The following is a 12,707-nucleotide window of genomic DNA, read 5'->3' as shown; positions in this document are numbered from 1 at the left end:
TATTGGTAAAAGTAACTTTACACCTTAAGGAGCTAGAAAAAGGAGCAAATTAAAACAATAGCTAGCAGTAGGAAAGGAATAATAAGGAATAAAACGGAGACTAATACAATACAGAATGGAAAAACAATAGAGAAAAATCAATAAAACCAAGAGCTTGTTTTCTAAAAGAAAAAAAACTAACAATTCACAAATATTTAGCTAAAGTAAGATACGAAGCAAGAAAAATCAAAGTATTAAAATCAGAAAATGAATCATTACAGAACAAAGCTCGTGTGCCCAACTCACAGTGAGGTCTAATAAACTGAAACACTGGAGCCTGGAACAGAGAAAGGTTTATTGAAGTAGGACATTTTTACAGATTTTACAGAAACAGAAAGGATTATAAGAGAATACTATGGCTTTTCATGAAGATGGCACCTAAAGCAGGGAAGGAAGTCCCTGCCCCTACCCAAACTGAAGCCAAAGCAAAGCGTTTGAAGACCAAGAAAGCAGTGCTGAAAACGATCCACAGTCACAGAAAAAAGATCCGAAAGTCACCCACCTTCCAACAACCCAAAACACTGTGGCTCAGAAGGCAGTCCAAATATGCTCAGAAGAGTACCCCTAGGAGAAACAAGCTTGACTACTATGTCACCATCAAATTCCCCCTCACCACCGAGTCAGCCAGGAATGAAATAGAAGACAACATACTGGTATCCTCTGTGGATGTCAAGGCTGACAAGCCCCAGATCAGACCGGCTGTGAAGAAGTTCTATGACACTAACACGGCAGCCAAGGTAAACACCCTGATTGGGCCTGATGGGGAAAAGTAGACATCTGATCAACTGGCTCCTGACTATGATACTTTGGCTATTGCCAACACAGTTGGGCGGAGAAGGCAATGGCACCCCACTCCAGTACTCTTGCCTGGAAAATCCCATGGACAGAGGAGCCTGGTAGGCTGCAGTCCATGGGGTCTCGAAGAGTCAGACACGACTGTGCGACTTCACTTTCACTTTTCACTTTCATGCATTGGAGAGGGAAATGGCAACCCACTCCAGTGTTCTTGCCTGGAGAATCCCAGGGACGGGGGAGCCTGGTGGGCTGCCGTCTATGGGGTCGCACAGAGTTGGACACGACTGAATCGACTTAGCAGCAGTAGCAGCAGCAACACAGTTGGGATCATCTAAATTGAGTCCAGCTGGCTAACTTTTCATGTAAAAGTTTTCACTAAAAAGAAAAAGAGAGAGCCAGAAGATACTATAAATAATTCTCTTCAGGGAGAAGAACTGGGTGGCAGGGGAACAGTGAGATTTTACTTTTTAAATTTTGCCCTGTATGCATGAATAATTAACCAATAACAACAATAAACATATGAACCCAAGAACAGATAAAAATAATTTATTAAAGTGTAAATTATTTTTACTGTATTTTCTAAAGTATTTGCAATAGGTTTATGTTATTGTCATATTGTCAATTTGAAATAAAAACAAAAAAGATTTTCTAGGTGTTTGTAGTGATAGTGTGCATACAATTTTTATTGTGTATCTTTAATATCAGGTCTTACCTCTTCTTTGACTAAAGGACTTTTGGTGAAAACAGCATCTTCTTGGCTGTGAGCGGGAACAGGAACCCCTAAGTTTTGCATTCTCAGATGAGGGAACTGAACTGGGAATGGTAACAGTTTAGAAACAGAAAAAGAGTAGTTTCTCAGGAAGCCAAAGAAGGAGGATGTTATCCTAAAAATAGGTTGGAATGCAGTGGCTGGACTCAGGCATTTAGAACTCATTTTTAAGTCCGAGTGTTCAGGCAGCTGTCAGACAAGGCAGGCTAGAAGCCAGTGAAAAACAGCTGGTAAAGCTGGAAAGAAGTAGCAGGCTATGCATGTGGGGTAGGCAGGGTTGGCACCTTCATATACTGACACAGCAATGAGTTCTGTCCCCAAACTGAGTGGGAAAAGGCCTGGGCTCCAGTCAAGAGCAACCAGCCAGGTCCAACTCTGGATTGACATCACTCTTGTGCCAAAAGAATGCAGGGAGCTCAGACTGCCTTTTCATTTGGGCTGGGTGGAGAGAGTGTTGGCAATAGTCCAGATGGTTCAAGGCTTTGAGGCTTGGCCCTCTGGCCCGTTTCTCTTAGTGCTGCTATTTGCCCAGGCCAGTAAAGAACCCTGGTCTCTACAGAGTCAAGATTATCTGAACAAATCAGAATAGAATAACTTTTAAAATAAGAACTTTTTTTTTGGCTACGCTGGGTCTTCATTGCCACACACGGGCTGTCTCAAGTTTCGGCAAGCAGGGGCTACTCTTCCTTGTGGTGCATGGGCTTCTCATTGTGGTGGCTTCCGTTGCTGCAGAGCACAGGCTCTAGGGCTTCGGTAGTTGTGGTGCACAGGCTTAGTTGCCCTGTGGCACGTGGGGTCTTCCCAGACCAGGGATTGAATCCATGTCCCCAGCATTGGCAGGAAGATTCTTAACCACTAGACCACCAGGGAGGTCCCTAAAAATGAACCTTTTTTTTTTTTTAATGTTTTTTCCATGGGCCATGTCATCAATTATCATTATATTATAATAGCAAACTTGTATAGATTTTTTAAATTTTATATTGCCTCCCCAGTTGGAATGTAAGCTTCATGAGGACAGGGGATTTTTCTGTTTCATTCACCGCTGTCTTCTCAAAGCTCAGAAGGATGCCTGGCACAAAATGTTGCTCAGCAGATTTTAGTTTAGTTACCAAAAAAAAAAAAAAAAAAAAATCACTGCCAAAAAATTGTTAGAAAAAGTTCAAATAGTAAAGTTCAAAAAGTGAAAATTAAGAGTCATTGTCCATACCTCTAATTCTACCCACCCCCTACATAACCATTAAAACATTTTTGTGTGTACAATATTAATCCTAGAACAATCTGTCTTTTTATTATATCCTAAGCAGAGCACAATGCCTGGCATAGAAGAAAGTACTTGATAAAACTAGTTGAAAGAGTGGTAAGCAGTCTTGGAGTTGGGGTGGAGTGGCTAAAAAAAGGGTCGGCTGCTACAGGCTCTTTCCTCAGCAAGTTGGTGAGTTCCTTGAGTTAAGTATTCATCTATATATCACACATATCTCAGGAAGAGTGCCTAAACAGGACCAATTATTATTTTTTTGCTTGTCTTTGAATTAATTTTTATTGGAGTATAGTTGCCCTACTGTGTTGTGTTAGTTCCTACCGTACAGCAAAGTGAATCGGCTATACAAATACTTACGTCTCCTCTTTTTGGATTCCCCTCCCATTTAGGTCACCACAGAGCACTGGATAGAGTCCCCTGTACTATATAATAGGTCCTCCTTGTTGTTGTTGAGTTGCTCAGTCGTGTCAGACTCTGCAACACCATGGACTGCAGCGCACCAGGCTTCCCTGTCCTTCACTATCTCCCAGAGCTTGCTCAAACTCATGTCCATTGAGTCAGTGATGCCATCCAACCATCTCATCCTCTCTCAACCTCTTCTCCTCTACCCTCAATCTTTCCCAGCATCAGGGTCTTTTCCTGTGAAGCAGCTCTTCACATCAGGTGGCCAAAGTATTGGAGTTTCAGCTTCAGCATCAGTCCTTCCAATGAATATTCAGGACTGATTTCCTTTAAGATTGACTGATTTGATCTCCTTGCAGTCCAAGGGACTCTCAAGAGTCTTCTCCAGCACCACAGCTCAAAAGCATCAATTCTCATTAGTTATTTATTTTATACATAGTATTAGTAGTGTATATATATGTCAATCCCAATCTCCCCGTTCATCCCACCCCAAGGAACGATTATTTATTAAGCACTGTCTCCATGACCCAAGCATAAAATGAGGAGAAAGGTTTGATTCCCTGGCCTGCTGCACTACGTCTGGCTTCCTTGAATAAGACTCCTTGCCCTGTTAAACTGGCTCAGTACCTTTCTACCTGAGCATGCTGGCTCCAGGCAGAACTCCCATCCCAAGGGGCTCTCCAAGCCTTTTGGCTGCTGGCAAGATGGAATGAGAGGACTCTTCCACAGGCCAACAGACATGGACACCCATGCTCATGCCCAGCACGTCTGGATGGAAAGTTGCCCAGTTAGGACCTCTGAGAGACAGACATCTGTCAGCATTTCTTTGTGAGGGTGTCTCAGGGGATTTGTCTGAGTGCCAGCTTTTCTATGGAAAAGGCAGTCAGAGCCAGAAAAAGCCAGCCATTCAGTCACACTGAAAATACAATATTGAAGCACTCAGCTGGAATGTGGCGATTTACAGCTGCCATACCACACTCTCTAAATGAAATCACATTTTGTGCCAGACTTCCAAAGACATAATCACATGAAAACTATTTTTATTGCCTTGATGCATGGTTACAAGTAGTTTACCACAAACGTAAGAAAATCTACTATGGGATCGCTGTTGAAAAACAAATACAGGGAGCAAAGTGGTGTTTTCTATTTCACTTTGGGAAACATTTAGTTATAAATAGAGTGATGCACTAAGCACAGAAGAGTGACTTAGGGTGGATTCCTTGCTGGTCAGTAACTTTATTGAGTCAGTGAAACTAAATTTCCTAGAATTCACCTTAATGATAGATAGAAGATCTTCTTAGTAGGTCTTTTAGGTTCCAATTCAGCTTCATTTTCTTCTTGACTTCTGCTTATTTCCTTACCAGATCTTTCACCTTCTAAAAGTTAAGTAAAATATTCCAGTCTTACACTACACTTAGCACTGGATTCTCATGGGAAGGGCAGGGGTGAGAGGCGGGTGTTGGAGAGAGCGCCTGCATTCTTAGTAACCAAAACATTAAAAGTTGCCACATATGGGACTTCCCCGGCATTCCAGTGGCTAAGACTCTGCTTTCCAATACACTTTCACTTTCCAATGCAGGGGGTATGAGTTCCATTCCTGGTCGGGGAATTAAGGTCCCACATGCCTTGGGGTGAAGCCAAAGACAAAAAAAGTTGCCACACATTTCCTCAAGCCCCTGCATCAGCTTGTTTTTTGGTTTGAGAGGAGGCTCTTTTCCAAGTCCTTGAGTGGCTGCCTCCTCATCATTTCAGTCAAAGGTCAGTCCCTGCTGACTATCCTATTTAATATTACCCTCCTCCCATGACTCTGTCTCATGACATTTAATCTTATATTCCTCACACTACAGCATCTGAAATTTTACTTATTGGATTCCTGTCTGTCTACCTAGGTTAGACCTGAGCATCATGAAAGCAAGTAACCTGTCTGCCTTGGTTACTGTGGTACGCCAGCACGTCTGCTAGTGCTCGGTACAGAGCAGCTTCATGTACATGCTTATTCATAACTGAATAGATGGAGGCTGATAGATGGCAGTGATCAAGTATAAAAGCTTCAGAAGAGTGATTGGTTTAAGGATTTAAAAAGAGAATTTTAAATTTCCAGTCAATTACTGTCTTACCAAAAAGAAAAATGAATTGGGATTATCGTGTCCATTGTCAACTTCTGATCGTGCCCTTAGCACCGGTTTCTGTAGCTGGTATGAGAGCATCACACACACGGTGCTGGTTTTACCACTTGGATCTGAGATCAAAGGAAACCAGAAGACATTAGCAAATCCTAGATAGATTAACCATAACATGTGTTTTCCTTAATAGCTCTTGGAGGAGTCACCCTAAAACACATTGTTGCTCAATGGAATATGTAAATTAGTAATGAAAAAGTTCATTCAATTAAGGTGAAGCGATACATGTGTATAGAGAAGACACATTTTAAAGGGATAGAAGTGCCTATTGAACTTAGCAACAGTAAGATCATTCTTTTCTTTAGTTCTTTGTAGTGAAAAAACTGTAAGGATGGCAAAAAAATTGACATTTTATGTGAATTGATACAAAGTAAAGGCATATATTTGCATCAGAAAAAAATTAACATTAGCAATCAGAGCTATATCCTAAGTGTCCAAAATATGACTTTGCTGGAGAAGGAAATGGCAACCCACTCCAGTATTCTTGCCTAGAGAATTCTGTGGACAGAGGAGCCTGGTGGGCTGCTGTCCATGGGGTCGCACAGAGTCAGACACCACTGAAGCGACTTAGCTAGCTAGCTATGACTTTGTTAATATTACCTCTCTGAAATCTTAACTAGTTTTTTGCAGGGGGCCGCTATAGAAATTAGGTAAGAAATCAAGCCCTCTTTGCTATAAAGCACAGGAAGCTCAGCTCGGCACTCTGTGATGACCTAGAGGGGTGGGATGTGGGTAGGATGGGAGATCCAAAAGGGAGAGGATATATGTATGCATACGGCTGATTCACTTCACTGTACAGCAGAAACTAACACGACATTACAAGGCAATTATTTTCCTTTTTTTTTTTAAAGAATGGGAAGCAAGAGAAAAAAAGAAACAGGGCCCTTGAATAATGGCAATTGATTTAATTCCTCTTACCTTCACTATGCTCATCTGTAAAATGGAGCTAATAATCCTTACCATATAGAATAGATAGTGTGTACTAAGTGCCTGACTTCAGTATATAGCCAATAAATATTATTTTGGGTTGTTGCTCTATTTAAAGTGCTTGAAATCCAGAAGCCCTTTGAACAGCATCTGGTCTGTGGTTGCTAACCTGCTTCAGCCATTCTGAGTTCTATTATACATCCTCCCCGGGAGGTTACTCAGCAGGCACTGTGGGAAATAAGAGTTTGTTCTGACTGTAATCTGACCCTATTTGTCAGAACAATAACAACAATAAAAAAATCAAGCCTCGTTTCCAGTTTCCTCTCTAGCACCAACTGTGCTTCAGTGATCTAACACTAGGCTTCTCTGGTGGCTCAGTGGTAAAGAATCTGTCTGCCAATGCAGGAGACCCAAGAGACATAGGTACCATCCCTGGGTGGGGAAGATCCCCTGGAAGAGGAAATAGCAACCCACTCCAGTATTCTTGCCTGAGAAATCCCATGCACAGAGGAGCCTGGCGGGTTACAGTCCATGGGGTTGCAAAGAGTTGGATACAACTGAGCATGCACACTCACACTCAAGGTAACACTAAAGAGGTATCTGAGGTCAAACTGAACATATGCCTAAAGAGATTGTGTACCCATTCAGGTGAGACTACCCCTCCACAGAGGCCACAGCAGTAGCAGGACAAAACTGAACCAGAGTAGTAATTTCAGGGCTGCCTCCCCAACAAGAGTAAACTACTACTAAAAGGAGCTCCAAAGGCCGCCTCCCTCTCCCTGACCCCATCCTGAGAACAGGGAGGTGGACGAGGTGTCCCAGGGTGTGACTCAGCTTCCACCTGTCCTCCAGGGCACTGGAGTGGGAGGAGGATTTAAAAAGTCCATGGATCTCCTCTTCCATAAGTCCAGCATCTCCTCTGCCATTGTACCAGGAGAAGTGCAGAGCTTTGAACCAATCTTGAGATGGACATTTTAAACCAGACTGAACTGAGTTTTAGTTGTCATATCACAGAATCTGTCCAGGAAGACATTAAGGTACAGGTGAGGGGAAATTGCCACATCATCCTTGAAAGTGGTAAGCAAAAATAATAATACCTAACAATTACTGAGAACTTACTATGTGCTAGCCTGTTCAAGAACTCTACATATACTGTCTAATCCTCATAATAACCTTGTGAAGTAGATCCATTACTGTCTCCACTGGACATGAGAGGAAACTGATGCTCAGAGGAGTTAATCTGACGAATACAGACTCCAGCAGTCCTGCTCCAAGGTCCTGTCCCAGACAATCATACTCCACCTCTTCTTATGCCCTGATAGGGTGAGAGTTCTTCATAAGCCTATACTCAGGTATGTGGGCTCCATCATTTATCAAGACCATATAAGCTGTCAGTGCAGAGTTCTCTCTTTTCTTTACTTAAAGAACAAAACCTCTCAAGATATCTTGACTAATGCAACCAGACCTTTTTGTTTTTGTTGTTTGTTTGTTTTGATTGCACCACACAGCTTGCAGGATCTTAGTACCCTGACCAAGGACTGAACCCTGGGCTGTGGCAGTGGAAGTGCTGAGTCCTAACCAGTGGACTGCCAGGGAACTCCCCAAGCAGATGTTTTAAAGGCAAGGCTACACATGGCCATTCTACAGCTTCTGAGCATGTACCTCCTCCACTCAAGCAACATGCAAATACTGAAGAAGAATTTCTCAAATTCCATCATAGTTTCTGATGGAACACATATCCTTGAAGCCAACTCTGACTTCATCAGACTTTAGAAGAATAAAACAATAATCTTCTCTTTTTCACCTGGTCTGAATTGAGTTTCTGTTATATGCACTTGAAAGAGTTCAGAATTTCTGATGGTAAAAGTTATGAAGCTCCAGAATGCATTCCAAGAAAGGTTTCATTTCTAAAGAAACTCTCTCCAATAATTTTCTGCTGATGCTAAGTCGCTTCAGTCATGTCCAACTCAGTGCGACCCCATAGACGGCAGCCCACCAGGCTCCACCGTCCCTGGGATTCTCCAGGCAAGAACACTGGAGTGGGTTGCCATTTCCTTCTCCAATGCAGGAAAGGGAAAAGTGAAAGGGAAGTCGCTCAGTCGTGTCCGACTCTTCGTGACCCCATGGACTGCAGCCCACCAGGCTCTTCCATCCATGGGATTTTCCAGGCAAGAGTGCTGGAGAATAATTGTCTAGAAAGGACAATTCTTTCTTTCAAAGGGCCTTAAGTCTAGATTTTTCCCTCTAGATTTCAAAAGCAAATAAATAAGAAATAAATCAATTGTCTCATCATCTTCCTGGAGAGGCAGACAGATATTATTATCCCAATTTGATAGGTTCAAATGGGCACAAAAATACTGAATTATTTTTTGGTATTATCTACCACGTCAAGAGACCTGCTAGGAATGGAAAATACTTTTTAGCCTCAGGACAACACTTCTCCTTTTAAAAAGAAAACATATGGAATCTAAATCTAAAAGAATCTGAAAAAGAGGGGATATATGTATGTGTATAACCGATTCACTTTAGTGTACACCTAAACTAACACAACACTGTAAATCAACTATCCTCCAATAATTTTTTTTTAAATAGGAAGAAAGAAATCTGCAACAATGAACACTTAACCAAGAAAAAAGGTTAACTTCTAAAGCTCATTTATTCCACCAAAGTAAACTCTAGCCACTCCCTTAGTCAAGTACCAGACATAGTTCAGGCAAATGAACGCGTGAGCAGAAAATACGGGAATTAGATCTTTAGTTTATCACCTTGTCGCCCAGTTATTTCTGTATATGTTTTCTGCTTTGAATACTCTTTGATCATTTGCTCTTCAGGGAATCTGATCATTGCGTTGCCTTTTGAGATCTAGTTGTAAGGCATCTGGAATTCATGGTGAGAACAAGATTTCCAACTGTGAGAAAGGTATTTTCCTAATAACAGCTGTTACCTCTGTCGGGGGTGGGATTGTACAAAACTTTTTTCCTAAATTAAATATTTCTGAAATGTTTGAAATTTTTCAATGAGTATGGCTTGCTTCTGTAATCAGAAAAAAGTAAATACATATTTCTTTAAATGTTCAATGCCAAAAATAAAAAGGCAACCCCACAAAAAAGAAAGATATTTTACCTATGGAGTTCTCCAAAGGTATAGTATTTCTCTATAAGTTCAGTTCAGTTGCTCAGTCATGTCGAACTCTTTGCGACCCCATGGACTGCAGCACGCCAGGCCTCCCTGTCCATCTCCAACTCCCGGAGTTCACCCAAACCCATGTCAATAGAGTCAGTGATGCCATCCAGCCATCTCATCCTCTGTCGTCCCCTTCTCCTCCCACCTTCAATCTTTCCCAGCATCAGGGTCTTTTCAAATTTCTCTATCAGCTAGTGCATTTTGTCCTTTTTATCTTCTAATGATTAAAATCCTATGTTCTTAAAATTTGTGATGTCTTAACAGAATTATAATAACCCCAGGTCTCTGCTTCCAATCATCCTTTTCTAATCATTCCCCACACTGTTACCAGAGGGATCTTTCTAAAGCAGATCTGAAGAAGTTATGTTCCTGTTGCAAATTTATCTGAGGCTCCTCCTCCTCTGCAGGGCCCCAGGGGCTCCATAAACCAATCTCTACCTACCTGCTGCTTCTTGGCTGCATTGCCCTTTACTTGTCACCTTGCTCTTGAAGGCTCTCCAATCCCAGACTAAGTTTTAGGGACACCATCTCAAGGCCCAGACTGAACCATCTCTGTCTCTGTCTAAATGAGAATGCACAAAGATCTCTCTAAAAAGCTTGACTTGCTGGGGCTGCACTCAGAGGTGCTCCTGTGAGTACAATTGAGGTCATAAAGATTGAGACACAAGAGCTGGCACTATAGTGGGTGGAGTGTCTTGCAACAACGTGGACAGACATAGAGAGCATTGTGCTTAGAGAAGTAAGTCAGACAGAGAAAGACAAATACTCTATGTTGTCACTTATTTGTAGAATCTAAAAAAATAACAAATGAATGTATATAATGAAACAGAATCACAGACATGGAGAACAAACTAGTGGTTACTAGTTTCACTCTTTCATGGAGAGTGAAAGGAAGAGGGGCAAGAGAAAGGAAGGGGTAAGTTAACAGAGACAAACTACTATGTATAAAATAGATAAGCTACAAGGATATACTCTACAGAATAGGGAAATGTAGCCATTATTTTGTAATAATTTTGAATAGAGTATATTCTATAAAATATTAAATCACTGTGCTGTACAGCTGAAATAATAAAATATTGTAAATCAACTAGACTTCAATTTTTAAAAAGGTGGATGGAGAGCCATCACTTTGCTGATCCTCTGTGACCATCTTATCACTCCTGTTTTAACAACAGAAGAATCACCAGCACATCTCTATATACCTTGATATTGGTTTTCGCTGTGACTTTAGAGGTTTGGCATAACCCTCTGGTGGCTGCTGTGATGTCTGCTAAATGGATCACTTGGTATTTCTAGCCCAGACCCAAACTCACAGTGAGTGCCATGTAGACCAAAGGCTACTTAGCTCTACCGGGCTTCCTGAGTTCCTGTTGTTGCTGAAGCATCAGGAAGGAGACTTAAGAAGGAAGAGAGGCCACACCAGAGTAGTTCAAAGGCCAGTTTGTTCCTTGCCTGCTCTTATTATGCAATAATTGGAAGCACCCCAAGCTTTGACTTCTCTTGATCATGTGTGGGATATGAACTGGGGCTAGTAAGGACACCAAAAGCATGTGCTAGTGACTGCAACTGGAGCAATATGCAGATGGGTGGTCAAGATCTGGAAAGGAATTAGCCAAAGTATAATTAGTAATGTATCAGGTTAGTGGTATTATGGATTACTATTTCTTTTTAAAATTTTAAATAATTTAACTTTAAAAAAAATAATTTTTGTTTATTTAACTTTTTGGTTCTCCTGGGTCTTCGTTGCTGCGAGGGCTTTTCTCTAGTTGTGGTGAGCAGGGTCTACTCTCGTTGCAAAGCACGGGCTTCTCATTCTGGTGACTTCTCTTGTTATGGAGCACGGGCTCTAGGGTATGTGGTTTTCAGTAGTTGCAGGTCCTGGGGTCTGGAGCACAGGCTCAATAGTTCTGGCCCACAGGCTTAGTTGTATGTGGGATCTTCCTGGACAAGAGATCAAACTTGTGTCTCCTGCATTGGCACGGGCTTCCCAAGTGGTGCCTCTTCACCACTGAGCCATCAGGGAAGCCCTAAATAATTTATTTTTTAAGTACTTGTTAAGAGGGAGTAAGGGAAGAAAAGAATGCTGCACCCTTGAGACCTGAATTTCTAGGGCTTAGTGTAATGGGATATATATATATATATTTAATAATCCATCTCACAAGTCACCATAGAGCTCAGTCAAATCTACCTATAGAATTAGAAAGTCATTGAAGGTACCTTTGGGGCACCTTAAAGACAGTCTAGACCAATTCTTCCTTTTATAGAAGAGAAAACTGAGTTTCAGAGAGATCAAGCAGTTTTCTACACTAGCACAGCTAATCTGTGGTAGAGCTAAAAGGAGAACTCAGGCTTACCTTTCCACCAATGAAAGGAAAATTTTTATTCTTCCTTATTACTGCCTTTCAAACACATTCTGTCAATTCTCTCTTCCCAGCCACTTGACCTACCTACCATCTTTGGTCCTCCAGCCAGCCTCTCACATAGCTCTCAGGTGAGAAAAAACATCAGTTTCTCTTCACCACAAGTCAGGAGACTCTGGTCAGATTGTCCCAAGAACTCTCACCACACTCTGCTCCAGGTCTCGGCTGCCTCGGGGCAGGATTTCCATTCAGCACACATCCACTGGGGTGTGTCTTTCTGCTTGATAGGTCCTTATTGTTTCCTTTCCCTTGACCGGAGAGAGAGAAAACGACAGTGCTTTTTAGTTCTCATCAAAGTAATCCTCATTTTTTTTTTTTTCATATTTTAAGTGTTAAAGCCATCTTCATTTTTTAAACCTCTTCCCTTGATCTTCTTTCCTTAAACCAAAAGTGGGAGTGACAGGTTACAGATGTCAGAACCAATGTGGGGGCCACCCCTTGAGCAAGCTGAGCATAAACAACCTGATTAGACGCCTTATAATATGAGGGTACTCGCCACCTAGTAACCTAAGCTCTGAAATGAAGAAAAGAAGGAAATCTCATTTAACGTCTTGGGGAGGCGGGTTGAATTGGGAGATTGGGATTGACATATATACGCTGCTGCTAAATCACTTCAGTCATGTCCGATTCTGTGCAACCCCACACACGGCAGCCCACCAGGCTCCCCCGTTCCTGGGATTCTCCAGGCAAGAACACTGGAGTGGGTTGCCATTTCCTTCTCCAAGGCATGAAGG

The 12,707-nt window shown here is 41.9% G+C and overlaps 1 protein-coding gene and 1 long non-coding RNA gene across 2 annotated transcripts; one reads left to right on the top strand and one right to left on the bottom strand.

Annotated features, from left to right (window-relative positions):
* Nucleotides 1-404: 404 nt before the first annotated feature.
* LOC129628367 (60S ribosomal protein L23a-like) lies at nt 405-812 on the top strand. The gene has a single exon (XM_055547784.1). The coding sequence runs from the start codon at nt 405-407 to the stop codon at nt 810-812; it is 408 nt and encodes a 135-aa protein (XP_055403759.1).
* Nucleotides 813-4,436: 3,624 nt separating this feature from the next.
* On the bottom strand, nt 4,437-12,205 carry LOC129628657 (uncharacterized). Its single transcript, XR_008702843.1, has 3 exons — nt 12,005-12,205; nt 5,381-5,502; nt 4,437-4,639 (listed from the first exon to the last, which is right to left on the bottom strand). It is a non-coding gene; the product is annotated as an uncharacterized LOC129628657 (long non-coding RNA).
* Nucleotides 12,206-12,707: the final 502 nt, after the last annotated feature.

Source organism: Bubalus kerabau, chromosome 15, assembly GCF_029407905.1.
Source record: "Bubalus kerabau isolate K-KA32 ecotype Philippines breed swamp buffalo chromosome 15, PCC_UOA_SB_1v2, whole genome shotgun sequence".
In the NCBI taxonomy this organism is placed as follows: Eukaryota; Metazoa; Chordata; class Mammalia; order Artiodactyla; family Bovidae; genus Bubalus; species Bubalus kerabau.
The sequence above is the reverse complement of the archived record's forward strand: the minus strand, read 5'-3'. Positions and strand labels throughout refer to the sequence as shown.

What these genes read in the sequence shown, in the direction of transcription:
- LOC129628367 (XM_055547784.1), top strand. Translation starts at nt 405, where the DNA reads ATGAAGATGGCACCTAAAGCAGGGAAGGAAGTCCCTGCCCCTACCCAA.